This window comes from Pelobates fuscus, chromosome 6 (genome assembly GCF_036172605.1).
Source record: "Pelobates fuscus isolate aPelFus1 chromosome 6, aPelFus1.pri, whole genome shotgun sequence".
NCBI lineage: Eukaryota > Metazoa > Chordata > Amphibia > Anura > Pelobatidae > Pelobates > Pelobates fuscus.
In genome coordinates this window covers 237,172,219-237,193,647 of record NC_086322.1, presented here as the reverse complement: position 1 = coordinate 237,193,647, position 21,429 = coordinate 237,172,219, and the positions used below count along the sequence as shown (strand labels likewise).

The window sequence follows — 21,429 nt, the reverse complement described above, 5'->3', positions numbered from 1 at the left end:
AATGCGGTCATGATCGTAGATCTATGTCCTCTTATGCGATCCCGTAGGGTCAGGTCGGTTTTCCCCACATATGAGAGTCCGCAGGGGCATGTGATCATGTATATGACATGATCAGTGGTACATGTAATATAATGTGGTATTTTGATTTTAAGGCCACTATGAGGATGGGCGAAAGTTGTACCACTGATCATGTGACCACATGTCACACACCCACTGCATTTAAAGCATCCTTTCTTAGAGATTAAAGCGGGCTTGCGGTAGCTGGCTATAGGATCATTCTTAACCAGGAGATCTTTCAAATTTTTGTTTCTTTTATAGCTCAGTATGGGTGTTTCCAAGAATGTTCTAGGTAAGGATCTGTCCGACCTAAGCATCCCCCAGTTTTTATGAATGGAGTTTCTAATGATCGAGGTCCCTGTATGAAAAGTGATAGGGAGGTAGATCCTCGGTGTTTTAGGTTTTGTCTTGATTTCGGAAGTAGTTTTCTCATAATTCCAAATGTCAACTGCTTTAGCATGTGCCAACTTAAGTGTACCCGGTAGATATCCTCGTTCTCTAAATCTCTCCCACATCTCTTGGATCTGTAGGTCTCGTTTGTCCGTTTCCGTGTTGTATCTAAGGACCCTTAGAAACTGCGATATCGGTAGTGATCTTTTAAACTGTTTGGGATGAAAACTGGACGCCATGAGTAGAGTATTACGATCTGTTCTTTTTCGATGTAGAGTGAATTCAAGTTTGTCATCTTTCTTGTATATTGTCACATCTAGAAATTGGATCGATAGTGTGTCTTGTTCAACACTCAGCTTAACTGGTGTAGATAGTTGGTTGATTTCAGTGGTCATCTTTTCTAGCTCAACGGAGGTCCCAGTCCAGATAAGAAACACGTCATCGACGAAGCGATAGTAGTGTTTAATGTGGTGTCCATATTTACATAGGATATGCGTTTGTTCGAACATGAACATATAGGAGTTGGCGTATGCTGGTGCCATAGCCGCACCCATTGCAGTTCCAGACAACTGAAGATAGAATTGGTTTTCAAACTTGAAAAAATTGCAGGAGAGAGCTATTGACAGAAATTCCAAGAGGTATTCGATAGGGGGTCCTTCATAAACCGATGATTGGATGAGAATATCTCTGAGCGCTTGTATGCCTTCCCTATGTGGTATTATCGTATAAAGACTTTGTACGTCCATCGTAACCAACAGGGCTGTATGTTCCACCCCGGGATCTTGTTTAATCTTGGACATAAAGTCTTGTGTGTCACGTAGGCATGTAGGTAGCGCCAGTACGCTGTCTTTGATAAAAATATCAATGTACTTGGCAATCGGTTCGAGTAAGCTTTCTCTGGCGGATACTATGGGTCTTCCTGGTGGTTGTAGTGGGTCCTTGTGGATCTTAGGTAGAGTATATAATATTGGGTGTTTTGGATGTTCCACTTGTAAAAATTGCGCTGTTTTAGTATCCAAATATCCACATTGTATCCCCATATCTATATGATTTTGTATCCTCTTTTGGAATTTTTTAGTCGGGTCAAACGTGAGTTTGACATATGTGAGTGTATCACTTAGTTGCTTATAAATTTCTGCTTGGTAATTTTGATAAGACTGAATGACCGTGGCACCTCCTTTATCCGCTGATCGGATTATAATATTCGGATCCTGTCGAAGATCTTTTAGGGCAAGTTTTGGACGATGGACGTACAAAGTCTTTATACGATAATACCACATAGGGAAGGCATACAAGCGCTCAGAGATACTCTCATCCAATCATCGGTTTATGAAGGACCCCCTATCGAATACCTCTTGGAATTTCTGTCAATAGCTCTCTCCTGCAATTTTTTCAAGTTTGAAAACCAATTCTATCTTCAGTTGTCTGGAACTGCAATGGGTGCGGCTATGGCACCAGCATACGCCAACTCCTATATGTTCATGTTCGAACAAACGCATATCCTATGTAAATATGGACACCACATTAAACACTACTATCGCTTCGTCGATGACGTGTTTCTTATCTGGACTGGGACCTCCGTTGAGCTAGAAAAGATGACCACTGAAATCAACCAACTATCTACACCAGTTAAGCTGAGTGTTGAACAAGACACACTATCGATCCAATTTCTAGATGTGACAATATACAAGAAAGATGACAAACTTGAATTCACTCTACATCGAAAAAGAACAGATCGTAATACTCTACTCATGGCGTCCAGTTTTCATCCCAAACAGTTTAAAAGATCACTACCGATATCGCAGTTTCTAAGGGTCCTTAGATACAACACGGAAACGGACAAACGAGACCTACAGATCCAAGAGATGTGGGAGAGATTTAGAGAACGAGGATATCTACCGGGTACACTTAAGTTGGCACATGCTAAAGCAGTTGACATTTGGAATTATGAGAAAACTACTTCCGAAATCAAGACAAAACCTAAAACACCGAGGATCTACCTCCCTATCACTTTTCATACAGGGACCTCGATCATTAGAAACTCCATTCATAAAAACTGGGGGATGCTTAGGTCGGACAGATCCTTACCTAGAACATTCTTGGAAACACCCATACTGAGCTATAAAAGAAACAAAAATTTGAAAGATCTCCTGGTTAAGAATGATCCTATAGCCAGCTACCGCAAGCCCGCTTTAATCTCTAAGAAAGGATGCTTTAAATGCAGTGGGTGTGTGACATGTGGTCACATGATCAGTGGTACAACTTTCGCCCATCCTCATAGTGGCCTTAAAATCAAAATACCACATTATATTACATGTACCACTGATCATGTCATATACATGATCACATGCCCCTGCGGACTCTCATATGTGGGGAAAACCGACCTGACCCTACGGGATCGCATAAGAGGACATAGATCTACGATCATGACCGCATTCAGGGATCAGTATAGCGATAAGCCAGTGGCCAAACATTTTCTAAACCTGGAACACAGACTCCCGACTCTCAGATTTGTGGCCATAGATCATGTTCCTCCCATGTCCAGAGGAGGGGACAGATCGAAGATCCTGCTTCAACGAGAGGCCCAATGGATATATCGGTTGGACACTGTCGCCCCTAAGGGGCTTAATGAAAATATTGTTTTTTCTATGTTTCTATAATGAGGGTATAAAATCCCGTTAGATGTGGTGTATACACATCTGAACTATTCATTCATTTTTTTCTCTCTCTAACTGTCTTTTTCTCTGCTCCCTCTGTGCGGCACTCTTTCTCAGTTTTTCAGTTTTTCTCCTGATCCGAGATAGTTCCTGGTGGTGCCTGACTGGTAGATTAGGTCTTTAATATGACTAATTCCTTAAGAATATGGATATATATCCTCTAGCCGCTCTCTCTATTACACATAGAATTCTCATTGTTATCTCTTTCAGCTATGTCAGAACTGCCCTGCTTTGCCTTTGTATATAGATTATGATTATTATTATTATTTTCAACGAATTCTCCATTGTTATTTTCGATATGATATGGTGGATTTCACCTTTATATTTATTCTCTATGTCCTATGTATACATAAGATTAGGCGATATAGCTCTCTGGGGAGATCTATATGACAACTATGCACATTATTTTCACTGCATGTAATTTGGCACTATTTTTATTATGTGATCACATATATGGATTCACTGGCAAAGTTTTATAGATTTGTTTGCATCTTATATAGCGGTATACATAGCTATTCGTACATTTCTCATTATGCACATCCTATTTACATAGATACAGATCCACATATCTATTATGCTCGGGATTAATAACCCTGTAAACGTTTTGTATATGGGTTTCCTAGCAACACATGTACACGTCAGCACGCACGTAGCACGACGAGTCACGCTGTCACGTGATCGCTAATTCACTTCCGGGTTCACACGGAGGAGGGGAGGTGATTCATTCACGATTGGTGAGTACATTAGTGATTAAGCTATATATTCGGTTTATGTTTATTGATACACTGATCTTGAGGAAGACCCTGAGGGGTCGAAACGTCGATCGTTATTTTGAAAATTTGTAAATAAATACGTAAGGACTTTTTATGAAGACCGGAGAGTGCTTCCCTTATTTCTGCATATATATCCTCTACACGTGGGATAGCACCAAGGCATCTATAATCTGATTTTTGAGATAGGGTGAGTGCCAAGCATATGTGTTTTTTGTATATATATATATATATATATATTATTATTTTCTCACCCCTCCTGGGTGGTATGTTTATTTCTTATTCTCGGGTTCTCTTCCAGAGGCCTGGGAGTTTGAGGCTTCTGTTCCTAGAACTGCACTCTTCTGGACAACGATGTCAGATGTCCCACCTGGAATCTGTTGAAGCCACTCCCCCCCCAACTTGGGAGTCACAGCCCCGAGTGCTCCTATCACAACTGGAACTACTCCTGCCATCACTTTCCACATCCTTTCTAGTTCTTCTTTCAGTCCTTGGTATTTGTCCACCTTCTCATGTTCCTTCTTCCTGATGTTATAGTCACTGGGTATTGCCGCATCCACCACAACTGCAGTCTTTCGTTCCTTGTCTACCACCACGATGTCGGGTTGGTTGGCCAGTACTTGCTTGTCTGTCTGGATCTTGAAGTCCCACAGGATCTTAGCCCTATCATTCTCAACTACCATTTGTGGTATCTCCCATATGGACTTAGGCAGTGTTACGGACCACTTAGCACCTTGACCGGGTACCTCCGTCAATCGCTGCTTCCTAGTACTTGTGAGCACCATAAGCACGGCACTTGAACACCATTACCACCGTAAACCCCACAAACCACCGCAGCTTGGTTGGGGTCTTGCTGTCCTCCACCCTGGACTCAAGACCACGATCCAGCTTCCAGTAGGTAGACCTCTTCTAGTCCAGAGAGCGAAGCAGGCTGCTCTTATAACAGCAAGTGTGATCCAAGGGAGTATAGTGATTATAGGAATCCCCAGAGTGTGAATATAGCTCTTCAGTCCCCCAAACATGAGTCTCGACTTCATGAAGGGTAAAACTAATCTGTTTAATGGTAGCCACAACTGGCCTTTTATGCAAGTCCCCATGCCAGGGGCACTCCCACATGGACCTTGTGGGGAACTACAATACAAAGGCACAGACCAATGTTAATAGAGTTTAAATGCACAACGCTCCCATATACAAACATACGATCTCTCCCCTCTGCCTTGGAGATAATTGAGTCAGATACTGTATTAACTCCATTATCTTCAGGCAGAAAAAAAAACGCATATTTTATAAAACACAGAAACCCCCTACAAATGTTACATCCCCTGATAGCCCTGATCTGGGTGACTGACCGCACGCACGGTCCCTTGCCCAAAACAGTTCCAGAGAATCAGGCTATTTCGAGGCTACATAAAACATTTCAAATACAGAATGTATAGCTTCGGGAGTAGTCTCAGTTTGTGTCTCGTTCTGGAGTTTATTATTACCGAATGCCGTTTGACTCCTATTCGAATAGCTGTACATCCGTGGAAGGCAAGTAGTTAGCGGTGTTCGCACCGTCGAGTGTCCGATTTAAGTTCCATGTACTCGATGACCAAACAGTGCTCACAACTTAAGATGGCCACCGCCACATGTTCAAAGTGCCGCTTCGAGAGTTCGAAGTACCACTGTTACAAGTCCAAAAGGCACAAACAGTGGTTTTAACCAAGGTTTATCACAGGGTAGGAGGCTGGCAAACAGGCCCCTTCCAGAACCAGTGGCTAAGTTACTTTTGCCACAGGCAGGTACAATCCATGTTCTGTACAGATGTTTCGGTACACAATCCCAGCAACTTGGTTGTGTTATGCTCTTTGCACAGTCTGCACCTTGGGTCTTGCCTGGTGTGGTAGACTTCAGCTTTTATTGAACTGGTGCTTAGTGCCTATTCCTGTGCTGCTAGGATTGGTGCCTTCGTGCTGTCTTTCAGTCCTGCCTTTTCCAACCACTGGTAGAATTTAGTCATGTGAGCCACATCCACTATCTGCCGATGGCACACCCCATGGAGAGGTTTGTCTTGCCAAGGAACCTCCACTTTTCTGCATCCTCTATCTGTTGAAGTCTCAGGCATTCACTTAGCAGTTCATCTTTGGGAGCCATCTTTGTGATGTACTTGTGGATGCTCTGTGTTTCATCCAGGATTATGGCCTTGACACTCACCAGGCCCTGACCTCCTTCCTTCCGGCAGGTATGCAGTGTCAGAGTGCTGGATTTCGTGTGGAATCCTCCATTCATAGTGAGTGGTTTCCTGGTCTTGACATCCATGGTGACCTTTTCTTCTCTTGGCCAGGTTATTATTCCAGCTGGGTACCTGATGACCAGTAGGGCATATGTGTTAATGGCTTGGATCTTGTTCTTGCCATTGAGCTGGGACTACAGGACCTGTCTGACTCTTTGGAGATACTTCGATGTTGCTATCCTCCTTGCCTCTTCCTCATTGTTGTCATGCGTTTGTGGTACCCCCAGGTACTTGTAAATATCTAAATCTTCTATTTGGCCTTCTGGAACTCCAACTCCTTCTCTCTTCTTGCTCTCATCCGCCTGCACTTTTCTAGTCTGTACGACATTCCGATGTTCTTGCTGTATATCTTTCGTTAGGTGGATCTCGCTGTCAATGTCTCGCTAATTCTTGGTATACAGCTTGATGTCGTCCATGTTACAGTAGGTGGCTGATGGTGGCTCCACTCTTGAACCTGTATCCGTATTCACTCTTCTTGATGATCTGGCTAAGGGGGTTGAGGCCTATGCAGAATAGCATTGGAGATAGCGCATCACCTTGGTAGATGCCACATTTGATGTTCACTTGAGTTACGGTCCTTGTATTGGATCTAGAGTTGTTTTCCACGTGCCCATCGACTTCTTGATGAAGAAGTCTTATTGTCTTGCTGACCTTGTAGAGAGCCAAGCATTCCAGTATCCATGTGTGTGGCATTTTGCCATAGGCTTTCTTGTAGTCAATTAAGGCCGTGCACAGATTGGTCTGTTTGGTCTTAAAATCACTTACTGCTTGGTCTACCAGTAGTTTGGTGTTTTGATCCACTGGTGTTGTTTAATATCCCCTTCTGAGTATTTCTCATATATTGATTCATATGTCCTTGGATGTTGGACGCTATAATACCTGACATGAGTTTCCATGTTGTGGGGAGGCAGGTTATTGGTCGGAAGTTGGATGGTGCTGTTACCTTGTGAGGGTCCTTCATGACCAGTATCGTTCTGCCTTGTGTTAGCCAGTCAGGGTGGGGGCCTGTTGCTAGAAGCTGGTTCGTTTGTGCTACTAGGCGTTCATGCAGCACTGTTAACTTCTTTATCCAGTAGTCATATCAGTTCCTGGGGCTGACCAGCTCTTCATGTGTGCTGTTCTCTGTTGGATTTCTTCGACCAGGGATCGACCGATTATATATTTTTTTTTTTTTTTATAGAGCCGATACCGATAATCCGAGAACTTTCAGGCCGATAGCCGATAACTTGCCGATATTCTGTACATTTACCAGGGAGGCAGTCTGGCCCGCGCAGGGAGGCAGTCGCACGCCGTCTCGCCCGCGCAGGGAGGCAGTCGCACGCCGTCTCGCCCGCGCAGGCAGTCGCACGCCGTCTCGCCCGCGCAGGCAGGCAGTCGCACGCCGTCTCGCCCGCGCAGGCAGGCAGTCGCACGCCGTCTCGCCCGCGCAGGCAGGCAGTCGCACGCCGTCTCGCCCGCGCAGGCAGGCAGTCGCACGCCGTCTCGCCCGCGCAGGCAGGCAGTCGCACGCCGTCTCGCCCGCGCAGGCAGGCAGTCGCACGCCGTCTCGCCCGCGCAGGCAGGCAGTCGCACGCCGTCTCGCCCGCGCAGGCAGGCAGTCGCACGCCGTCTCGCCCGCGCAGGCAGTCGCACGCCGTCTCGCCCGCGCAGGCAGTCGCACGCCGTCTCGCCCGCGCAGGCAGGCAGTCGCACGCCGTCTCGCCCGCGCAGGCAGGCAGTCGCACGCCGTCTCGCCCGCGCAGGCAGGCAGTCGCACGCCGTCTCGCCCGCGCAGGCAGGCAGTCGCACGCCGTCTCGCCCGTGCAGGCAGACAGTCTCTCACACACACACACACACGCACACACGCATGCACGCAGGCAGACAGTCTCTCACACACACGCACGCAGGCAGTCTCACACGCACGCAGGCAGACAGTCTCTCACACACACACACACGCACGCACGCACGCAGGCAGACAGTCTCTCACACACACACACGCACGCACACAGTCCCTCACACACACACACACGCACGCAGGCAGACAGTCTCACGCACGCAGGCACACAGTCCCTCACACACACGCACGCAGGCAGACAGTCTCACGCACACACGCACGCACGCAGACAGTCTCACACACGCACGCAGGCAGACAGTCTCACGCACACACGCACGCAGGCAGACAGTCTCACGCACACACGCACGCAGGCAGACAGTCTCACGCACACACGCACGCAGGCAGACAGTCTCACGCACACACGCACGCAGGCAGACAGTCTCACGCACACACGCACGCAGGCAGACAGTCTCACGCACACACGCACGCAGGCAGACAGTCTCACACACGCACGCAGGCAGACAGTCTCACGCACACACGCACGCAGGCAGACAGTCTCACGCACACACGCACGCAGGCAGACAGTCTCACGCACACACGCACGCAGGCAGACAGTCTCACGCACACACGCACGCAGGCAGACAGTCTCACGCACACACGCACGCAGGCAGACAGTCTCACGCACACACGCACGCAGGCAGACAGTCTCACGCACGCACGCACGCAGGCAGACAGTCTCACGCACGCACGCACGCAGGCAGACAGTCTCACGCACGCACGCACGCAGGCAGACAGTCTCACGCACGCACGCAGGCAGACAGTCTCACGCACGCACGCACGCAGGCAGTCTCACGCACGCACGCACGCAGGCAGACAGTCTCACGCACGCACGCAGGCAGACAGTCTCACGCACGCACGCACGCAGGCAGACAGTCTCACGCACGCACGCACGCAGGCAGACAGTCTCACGCACGCACGCAGGCAGACAGTCTCACGCACGCAGGCAGACAGTCTCACGCACGCAGGCACGCAGGCAGACAGTCTCACGCACGCACGCAGGCAGTCTCACGCACGCACGCACGCAGACAGTCTCACGCACTCACGCATGCACGCAGACAGTCTCACGCACGCACGCAGGCAGACAGTCTCACGCACTCACGCACGCACGCAGGCAGACAGTCTCACGCACTCACGCACGCACGCAGGCAGACAGTCTCACGCACTCACGCACTCACGCACGCAGGCAGACAGTCTCACGCACTCACGCACGCAGGCAGACAGTCTCACGCACTCACGCACTCACGCACGCAGGCAGTCTCACGCACTCACGCACGCAAGCAGACAGTCTCACGCACTCACGCAGGCAGACAGTCTCACGCACTCACGCACGCAGGCAGACAGTCTCACGCACTCACGCACGCAGGCAGACAGTCTCACGCACTCACGCACGCAGGCAGACAGTCTCACGCACTCACGCACGCAGGCAGACAGTCTCACGCACGCACGCAGGCAGACAGTCTCACGCACGCACGCAGGCAGACAGTCTCACGCACTCACGCAGGCAGACAGTCTCACGCACTCACGCAGGCAGACAGTCTCACGCATGCACGCAGGCAGACAGTCTCACGCATGCACGCAGGCAGACAGTCTCACACACTCACGCACGCACGCAGGCAGACAGTCTCACACACTCACGCACGCACGCAGGCAGACAGTCTCACACACTCACGCACGCAGGCAGACAGTCTCACACACTCACGCACGCAGGCAGACAGTCTCACACACTCACGCACGCAGGCAGACAGTCTCACACACACACGCTGGCAGTCTCATACACTCACACACACACACGCTGGCAGTCTCATACACTCACACACACACACACGCTGGCAGTCTCATACACACACGCAGGCAGACAGTCTCATGTACGCAGACAGTCTCATACACTCACACACACACGCAGGCAGACAGTCTCATGTACGCAGACAGTCTCATACACACACACACACACACACACACGGGCAGACAGTCTCATGTACGCAGACAGTCTCATACACTCACACACACACACACACACACACACACGGGCAGACAGTCTCATACACACACACGGGCAGACAGTCTCATACACACACACGGGCAGACAGTCTCATACACACACACGGGCAGACAGTCTCATACACACACACGGGCAGACAGTCTCATACACACACACGGGCAGACAGTCTCATACACACACACGGGCAGACAGTCTCATACACACACACGGGCAGACAGTCTCATACACACACACGGGCAGACAGTCTCATACACACACACGGGCAGACAGTCTCATACACACACACGGGCAGACAGTCTCATACACACACACGGGCAGACAGTCTCATACACATACACACACACGGGCAGACAGTCTCATACACATACACACACACACGCAGGCAGACAGTCTCATACACACACACACGCAGGCAGACAGTCTCATACACACACACACGCAGGCAGACAGTCTCTTACACACACACACGCAGGCAGACAGTCTTACACACACACGCAGGCAGACAGTCTTACACACACACGCAGGCAGACAGTCTTACACACACACGCAGGCAGACAGTCTCATGTACGCAGACAGTCTCATGTACGCAGACAGTCTCATGTACGCAGACAGTCTCATGTACGCAGACAGTCTCATGTACGCAGACAGTCTCATGTGCGCAGACAGTCTCATGTGCGCAGACAGTCTCATGTGCGCAGACAGTCTCATGTGCGCAGACAGTCTCATGTGCGCAGACAGTCTCATGTGCGCAGACAGTCTCATGTGCGCAGACAGTCTCATGTGCGCAGACAGTCTCATGTGCGCAGACAGTCTCATGTGCGCAGACAGTCTCATGTGCGCAGACAGTCTCATGTGCGCAGACAGTCTCATGTGCGCAGACAGTCTCATGTGCGCAGACAGTCTCATGTGCGCAGACAGTCTCATGTGCGCAGACAGTCTCATGTGCGCAGACAGTCTCATGTGCGCAGACAGTCTCATGTGCGCAGACAGTCTCATGTGCGCAGACAGTCTCATGTGCGCAGACAGTCTCATGTGCGCAGACAGTCTCATGTGCGCAGACAGTCTCATGTGCGCAGACAGTCTCATGTACGCAGACACTCATGTACGCAGACAGTCATGTACGCAGACAGTCTCCGACACTCACACACACACACACGCTGGCAGACAGTCTCACACACACACACACACACACACGCTGGCAGACAGTCTCATACACACACACACACACACACGCTGGCAGACAGTCTCATACACACACACACACACACACGCTGGCAGACAGTCTCATACACACACACACACACACGCTGGCAGACAGTCTCATACACACACACACACACACACGCTGGCAGACAGTCTCATACACACACACACACACACACACGCTGGCAGACAGTCTCATACACACACACACACACACGCTGGCAGACAGTCTCATACACACACACACACACGCTGGCAGACAGTCTCATACACACACACACACACACGCTGGCAGACAGTCTCATACACACACACACACACACGCTGGCAGACAGTCTCATACACACACACACACACACGCTGGCAGACAGTCTCATACACACACACACACACACGCTGGCAGACAGTCTCATACACACACACACACACGCTGGCAGACAGTCTCATACACACACGCTGGCAGACTGTCTCATACACACACACAAACGCTGGCAGACAGTCTCATACACACACACACACACACAAACGCTGGCAGACAGTCTCATACACACACACACACACACACACACGCTGGCAGACAGTCTCATACACACACACACACACGCTGGCAGACAGTCTCATCACACACACACACACACACACGCTGGCAGACAGTCTCATACACACACACACACACACACACACACACACACACACGCTGGCAGACAGTCTCATACACACACACACACACGCTGGCAGACAGTCTCATACACACACACACACACACACACGCTGGCAGACAGTCTCATACACACACACACACACACGCTGGCAGACAGTCTCATACACACACACACACACACGCTGGCAGACAGTCTCATACACACACACACACACACACACGCTGGCAGACAGTCTCATACACACACACACACACACACACGCTGGCAGACAGTCTCATACACACACACACACACACACACGCTGGCAGACAGTCTCATACACACACACACACACACGCTGGCAGACAGTCTCATACACACACACACACACGCTGGCAGACAGTCTCATACACACACACACACACACACACACGCTGGCAGACAGTCTCATACACACACACACACACACACGCTGGCAGACAGTCTCATACACACACACACACACACACACGCTGGCAGACAGTCTCATACACACACACACACACACGCTGGCAGACAGTCTCATACACACACACAAACGCTGGCAGACAGTCTCATACACACACACACACACACACACACACGCACACGCTGGCAGACAGTCTCATACACACACACACACACACACACACGCTGGCAGACAGTCTCATACACACACACACGCTGGCAGACAGTCTCATACACACACACACACACACACGCTGGCAGACAGTCTCATACACACACACACACACACACGCTGGCAGACAGTCTCATACACACACACACACACACACGCTGGCAGACAGTCTCATACACACACACACACACACGCTGGCAGACAGTCTCATACACACACACACACACACGCTGGCAGACAGTCTCATACACACACACACACGCTGGCAGACAGTCTCATACACACACACACACGCTGGCAGACAGTCTCATACACACACACACGCTGGCAGACAGTCTCATACACACACACACGCTGGCAGACAGTCTCATACACACACACACACACACACACACGCTGGCAGACAGTCTCATACACACACACACACACACACACACACACGCTGGCAGACAGTCTCATACACACACACACACACACACGCTGGCAGACAGTCTCATACATACACACACACGCTGGCAGACAGTCTCATATACACACACACACACACGCTGGCAGACAGTCTCATACACACACACACACGCTGGCAGACAGTCTCATACACACACACACACACACGCTGGCAGACAGTCTCATACACACACACACACACACGCTGGCAGACAGTCTCATACACACACACACACACACGCTGGCAGACAGTCTCATACACACACACACGCTGGCAGACAGTCTCATACACACACACACACACACACACACGCTGGCAGACAGTCTCATACACACACACACATACACACGCTGGCAGACAGTCTCATACACACACACACATACACACGCTGGCAGACAGTCTCATACACACACACACACACACGCTGGCAGACAGTCTCATACACACACACACACACGCTGGCAGACAGTCTCATACACACACACACATACACACGCTGGCAGACAGTCTCATACACACACACACACATACACACGCTGGCAGACAGTCTCATACACACACACACACACACGCTGGCAGACAGTCTCATACACACACACACACACGCTGGCAGACAGTCTCATACACACACACACATACACACGCTGGCAGACAGTCTCATACACACACACACACACACACGCTGGCAGACAGTCTCATACACACACACACACACGCTGGCAGACAGTCTCATACACACACACACACACACGCTGGCAGACAGTCTCATACACACACACACACACACACGCTGGCAGACTGTCTCATACACACACACAAACGCTGGCAGACAGTCTCATACACACACACACACACACACAAACGCTGGCAGACAGTCTCATACACACACACACACACACACACACACGCTGGCAGACAGTCTCATACACACACACACACACGCTGGCAGACAGTCTCATACACACACACACACACGCTGGCAGACAGTCTCATACACACACACACGCACACACACACGCTGGCAGACAGTCTCATACACACACACACACACACGCTGGCAGACAGTCTCATACACACACACACACACACACGCCGGCAGACAGTCTCATACACACACACACACACACACGCTGGCAGACAGTCTCATACACACACACACACACACGCTGGCAGACAGTCTCATACACACACACACGCTGGCAGACAGTCTCATACACACACACACACACACACGCTGGCAGACAGTCTCATACACACACACACACACACACGCTGGCAGACAGTCTCATACACACACACACACACACGCTGGCAGACAGTCTCATACATACACACACACGCTGGCAGACAGTCTCATACATACACACACACGCTGGCAGACAGTCTCATATACACACACACACACACGCTGGCAGACAGTCTCATACACACACACACACACACACGCTGGCAGACAGTCTCATACACACACACACACACACGCTGGCAGACAGTCTCATACACATACACACACACTCAGGCAGACAATCTTATACACATACACACACACGCAGGCAGACAGTCTCATATACGCAGACAGTCTCATACATACACACACACACACACAGACGCTGGCAGACAGTCTCTCATACACCCACACACACACACAGACGCTGCCAGGCAGTCTCTCATACACCCACACACACACACAGACGCTGCCAGGCAGTCTTTCATACACCCCCACACACACACACACGCTGCCAGACAGTCTCTCATACACACACACACACACACACACACACGCTGCCAGACAGTCTCATACACACACACACACACACACGCTGGCAGACAGTCTTATACACATACACACACACTCAGGCAGACAGTCTTATACACATACACACACGCAGGCAGACAGTCTCTCATACACACACACACACACACACGCTGCCAGACAGTCTCATACACACACACACACAAACGCTGGCAGACAGGCTCTCATACGCACACACACACAAACGCTGGCAGACAGTCACACATAGTTACCTCTGTTCATTATGGAGGAGTGGAGGCAGTGCGACTCCTGGAAACTGGTTGTTGGGGAAGTAGGGACTCCTTCCTGCTTCCCTTGCAGCAGTTACCCGGCACTTTTTAGCTCTGCCCCAACCGCACGGTAAACTCTGCCCTTCCACAGTGTTTTTAAAAAAAAATTATAATCCCGGCTGGCCAAGTGTGATCTGTGTCGGCTGCATGTCACCCCCTGCTTCCATGTCGCCATGTGCAGCCGTACAACTCTCACACCCCTAAGGCCGGCCCTGCCCCCACTCAATCTACACAGTGCTTGTGAAGTAATTCTGGAGTTAGTACTCTATTGCATATACGGTGGTCATGCCCCTTCGAGGAACAGTTTTGGTCAAAAAATCTACAGCCTGATAGTGAAGGTTTGTGGTCTGGACCTGCCTCAGCCTCCAGAGTGCAACTTGTTATTAATGCTATCCAGAAACCTCCTGCCTAATGCTCAGAAAACGTGTATATATTTTATTAATGGCACAGTTTGCTTGGCAAGAGCAAGGAAGTCCATTACAATCCTAAGGTAGATATAACCCTTAAAGGGTCACTCCAAGCACCCAGACCACTTCTGCCCATTGGAGTGGTCTGGGTGCCAACTCCCACTACCCTTAACCCTGCAACTGTAAAAATGGCAGTTTTCATAAACTGCAATATTTACATTGCAGGGTTAACTCCTCCTCTATTGTCTGTATACTAGACAGCCACTATAGGGCACTTCCTGGTCTATAGCACAGGTTTTCTGTGCTATAGCGTTGCTGGACGTCCTCACGCTATGTGAGGACCTCCAGTGTCGCTAAAATCCCCATAGAAAAGCATTTAAAGCATTTTCAATGCTTTCCTATGGGGAGGTCTAATGCGTGTATTTCCGCGCATGCGCATTAGGTCGCATCCGCCGGCGGACCCTAAACCACCGCCGAGGAGCGTGGGCGGACCCTAAACCACCGCCGAGGGACATCGGCGGTGGTCTCAGGTAAGTCACTGAAGGGGTTTTCACCCCTTCAGCAACATGTGATGGGGGGTGGGAGGGAGAAGGGGACCTGCAGTGCCAGGAAAACGATTTGTTTTCCTGGCACTGGAGTGTCCTTTAAGGTAGTGGAAATGGAGTCCTTTCCCAAGAGTACGGGGAGTAAATCTCAGACACCTTTGGTCACTGTGGGAGGTGGAGTTCACTCTTCAAGGCAATTATTACAGTTTATCAAAAACTGCAATAATTACCATTGCAGGGTTAAGGGACCTTGAACACTGCACCCAGACCACCTCAGTGAGCTGAAGTGGTCTGGGTGCCTATAGTGTCCCTTTAAAGTGGCACTGTCTTGTGTTTTTGTTTTTTTTTGTTCTTTTCTTTTCAATGTTCTTTTCCATGTATCGTATACCCCTTTTGTATCATATTGATTTCCAACCCCTTTTTCCAAATGCCTTTATTTATATTTATCATATTTTCTTCTCTGTTCCGTATCTCAATACCTGGACCCTTCAATTTTGTTCTACACTTTTCATGTCTGTAGTTTGTAGTTAACTTAGCTTAGCAACTGAAATAGAGCTCATCTTAAATGGACACTATAGGGTCAGGAATTCACATGTGTATTCCTGACCCTTTAGTGTAAAATCCACGTTAGCCCCCTTTGCCCACTTAAATAGGGTTAAAATGTACCTTTATTCCAGCGCCATGTACATCTGCCGGTGCTGCTTCCACCCACAGTCGGCCTCCAGAATTGATGATCTCAGCCAATCCAATGCTTTCCCACTGTGTTTTTAAAGGGACACTCCAGGCACCCAGACCACTTCTGCCCATTAAAGTGCACCCAGACCACTTCTGCCCATTGAAGTGGTCTGGGTGCAAACTCTCACCACCCTTAACCCTGCAAGTGTAATTATTGCAGTTTTTAATGCATGTGCATTAGGTCAGCCGGCGGGGGAGGAGCGTGGGTGGAGCCTGACCCAGTGCCGAGGGACATCTGCGCTGTATTCAGGTAAGTCACTGAAGGGGTTTTAACTCCTTCAGAAACATGGGATGGGGGGTGGAATGGAGGCGGGGTACTGCAGGGTCCTGCAGTGCCGGGAAAACTGATATGTTTTCCTGGCAGTGGAGAGTCCCTTAAATGCACACACGTGGCAAAACGCTGTGCTGGCCATTCGACATGTCATAGAGCTGCATTGACTTGGCATCTCTATGGGGAAAGTTCAGCACCTTAATGCAAAGCGTGGAGAAACTGAACATGCAGCACTGACCCAGGAAACACCTCTAGTGGCCGTCTGAGTGACTGCCATTCTTTGAAAAGGCACTGTTTACAATAAAATGCCTGCAGGGATAGGCATGTAGTTGTTCAGGTGACTATAATACCTCTTAAAGCGTCAGCCCATTGCCAAAGTCCAAACTCCCTATGAGAGGAAAAAATAGTCCCTACTTATAAGACCTGGCTTAGTTTGCAAAGCACTGGCTGAATTGCAGGGTTTAGCTCAGGAGAGTAACCTGAAGCACCTGCTTAGGAGGTCAGGCTCTTCATCCACAGTAATGGATGTGGAAAGCAGTGCCTGATTGACTCCAGGTAAGAAGTCAAACTGTTTTAAAATGGTTTGACTACATACAATGAGTGGTGCCAGGGCACTCCTGGCACCATAACCATTACCATTACAGTGATCCTTTAATGTCCACTTTCAGTACTAGAAGTATACTGTACAGAACATTATTGTTGCTCCTCCCTAATTACTCCCCAATTACTTGCTGCTTGAATTCATAGAGTCAAAGTATCCTGCATAATTTGCAAAACTATGATTTGCTTTGCATTGATTCCCCTAGCAAAAAGAAAGCTAGTTTGTGTATCCATATTGCTGAGAGAATAGAGGTTAACTTTCCATTGTAAGAGTTTCACACAATGTGCTGGTACATATGGCAAGATATGTCATGTTAATAAATTCTACATACAGTAAATGTAACATGGGGTCTTAGAGAAACTGAAATTGCAGTGCAAAATGATCTAGTTGGCAGCACTGCCTATTTAAGATTTACATTTTCAGAACATACCCACCCATAAATTGTTCCTGATTTTTAAAGACACATTATTTACTTGCAGTTGTTTTACTTTTCTTACAGAGAGGCTGAAGCTTGCAAAGAGAAGGGAAATGCATTTTATGCACTAAAGGATTACAACGAAGCTTACAACTACTACACAAAAGCAATAAGTGAGTGAAACTTTGAAACCAGGATAAGCTATATTTTTGTGCAAGCAGGCCATACTGTATTTAATTGTGACCTTGGCATTCCTCTGCCAACGCTTGCTTTGTAGTTAATATCAACACATTTATGAAATACTGTTTATATCGTGTGAGAACGCCTTGACTCACCTTGCCCATCATTTAATTCATTCTGGAACTTCTGCATTACACGTTTTATTAATTATTTTTATGAATCACAAAGTGGCACACCCTTTCTGTTCTGTAAAAGTATTGACTTATTTAAGACATTGTGGCGATATTGTATATAAAAAAAAAAATCCCAGATTTTGGTGAGGTAAAGTTTCGCATACGGGTCTCTGCTCCTCCAGTTTTCAGTAGCAGCATAATCTCCACCTCCCCCTAAAAATATAATAGATGATGTAAACCAAGCATGTCAAACTCAACTGCTAACTCGGGCCAGATAAACAAGGCTTAAAGTACCACTATAGTGCCAGGAAACATACTCGTTTTTCTGGCACTATAGTGCCCTGAGGGTGCCCCCACCCTCAGGGACCCCCTCCCGCCGGGCTCTGGGATGAGGAAAGGGTTAAAACTTACCTTTATTCCAGCGCCGGGCGGGGAGCTCTCCTCCTCCTCCTCTCCGCCTCCGATCCTCCCATTCGGCTGAATGCGCACGCGCGGCAAGAGCTGCGCGTGCATTCAGCCGGTCTCATAGGAAAGAATTATCAATGCTTTCCTATGGACGCTTGCGTGCTCTCACTGTGATTTTCACAGTGAGAATCACGCAAGCGCCTCTAGCAGCTGTCAATGAGACAGCCACTAGAGGATTTGGAGGCTGGATTAACCCATTTATAAACATAGCAGTTTCTCTGAAACTGCTATGTTTATTAAAAAAAATGGTTTAACCCTAGCTGGACCTGGCACCCAGACCACTTCATTAAGATGAAGTGGTCTGGGTGCCTAGAGTGGTCCTTTAAGCTTATGTGGTCCGCAAAAGAATAAAAAAAAAAAGTTCGACCTAGACCAACACAAACTAAAATTACTTGCATCATTCACATGTAAACAATATGTAATACTGAGTAAATATATATAATTTACTCAAAACTTTCACCTCAAGTTACTTACTATCTCAGTAGTAATGCCAATGTCTGAAGTGTCTGCTCTGCTCGCTCCCTCAGTGCTTCTGCAAACTGCAGTCTTGGCCAGGTAGGTAGTGAAACTGTCCGATACACTTGCTCTCTAGTCCCTCTGCAATCTCCAGGCAGAGTAAGGTGTAGCTGCATACTCTACTCCGCTCGCTTCTTTCATCCATGTCTGTTTCCCTCCATGTCTCTCTCCCCTCTTCCATCCATGTCTGTTTTCCTCCATGTTTCTCTTCCCCCTTCATCCATGTTTCTTCATCTTCCCCCTTCCATCCACGTTTCTTCACCTTCCCCCTTCCATCCACGTTTCTTCACCTTCCCCTTCCATCCACGTTTCTTCACCTTCCCCCTTCCATCCACGTTTCTTCACCTTCCCCCTTCCATCCACGTTTCTTCACCTTCCCCCTTCCATCCACGTTTCTTCACCTTCCCCCTTCCATCCACGCTTCTTCACCTTCCCCCTTCCATCCACGCTTCTTCACCTTCCCCCTTCCATCCACGCTTCTTCACCTTCCCCCTTCCATCCACGCTTCTTCACCTTCCCCCTTCCATCCACGCTTCTTCACCTTCCCCCTTCCATCCACGCTTCTTCACCTTCCCCCTTCCATCCACGCTTCTTCACCTTCCCCCTTCCATCCACGCTTCTTCACCTTCCCCCTTCCATCCACGCTTCTTCACCTTCCCCCTTCCATCCACGCTTCTTCACCTTCCCCCTTCCATCCACGCTTCTTCACCTTCCCCCTTCCATCCACGCTTCTTCACCTTCCCCCTTCCATCCACGCTTCTTCACCTTCCCCCTTCCATCCACGCTTCTTCACCTTCCCCCTTCCATCCACGCTTCTTCACCTTCCCCCTTCCATCCACGCTTCTTCACCTTCCCCCTTCCATCCACGCTTCTTCACCTTCCCCCTTCCATCCACGCTTCTTCACCTTCCCCCTTCCATCCACGCTTCTTCACCTTCCCCCTTCCATCCACGCTTCTTCACCTTCCCCCTTCCATCCACGCTTCTTCACCTTCCCCCTTCCATCCACGCTTCTTCACCTTCCCCCTTCCATCCACGCTTCTTCACCTTCCCCCTTCCATCCACGCTTCTTCACCTTCCCCCTTCCATCCACGCTTCTTCACCTTCCCCCTTCCATCCACGCTTCTTCACCTTCCCCCTTCCATCCACGCTTCTTCACCTTCCCCCTTCCATCCACGCTTCTTCACCTTCCCCCTTCCATCCACGCTTCTTCACCTTCCCCCTTCCATCCACGCTTCTTCACCTTCCCCCTTCCATCCACGCTTCTTCACCTTCCCCCTTCCATCCACGCTTCTTCACCTTCCCCCTTCCATCCACGCTTCTTCACCTTCCCCCTTCCATCCACGCTTCTTCACCTTCCCCCTTCCATCCACGCTTCTTCACCTTCCCCCTTCCATCCACGCTTCTTCACCTTCCCCCTTCCATCCACGCTTCTTCACCTTCCCCCTTCCATCCACGCTTCTTCACCTTCCCCCTTCCATCCACGCTTCTTCACCTTCCCCCTTCCATCCACGCTTCTTCACCTTCCCCCTTCCATCCACGCTTCTTCACCTTCTTCCATCCACGCTTCTTCACCTTCCCCCTTCCATCCACGCTTCTTCACCTTCCCCCTTCCATCCACGCTTCTTCACCTTCCCCCTTCCATCCACGCTTCTTCACCTTCCCCCTTCCATCCACGCTTCTTCACCTTCCCCCTTCCACCCACGCTTCTTCACCTTCCCCCTTCCACCCACGCTTCTTCACCTTCCCCCTTCCACCCACGCTTCTTCACCTTCCCCCTTCCACCCACGCTTCTTCACCTTCCCCCTTCCACCCACGCTTCTTCACCTTCCCCCTTCCACCCACGTTTCTTCACCTTCCCCCTTCCACCCACGTTTCTTCACCTTCCCCCTTCCACCCACGCTTCTTCACCTTCCCCCTTCCACCCACGCTTCTTCACCTTCCCCCTTCCACCCACGCTTCTTCACCTTCCCCCTTCCATCCCCTTCCCCCTTCCACCCACGCTTCTTCACC

General features: G+C 49.6%; 1 protein-coding gene across 1 annotated transcript in view; it reads left to right on the top strand.

Moving 5' to 3' along the window:
• The window catches only part of DNAJC7 (DnaJ heat shock protein family (Hsp40) member C7), a 118,479-nt gene that overhangs the window by 12,661 nt on the left and 84,389 nt on the right, over positions 1 to 21,429 (top strand). The window contains exon 2 of the mRNA XM_063458903.1: positions 18,169 to 18,257. Within this exon, the coding sequence (XP_063314973.1) occupies positions 18,169 to 18,257 (89 nt within the window). The remainder of the gene's footprint in view (positions 1 to 18,168; positions 18,258 to 21,429) is intronic.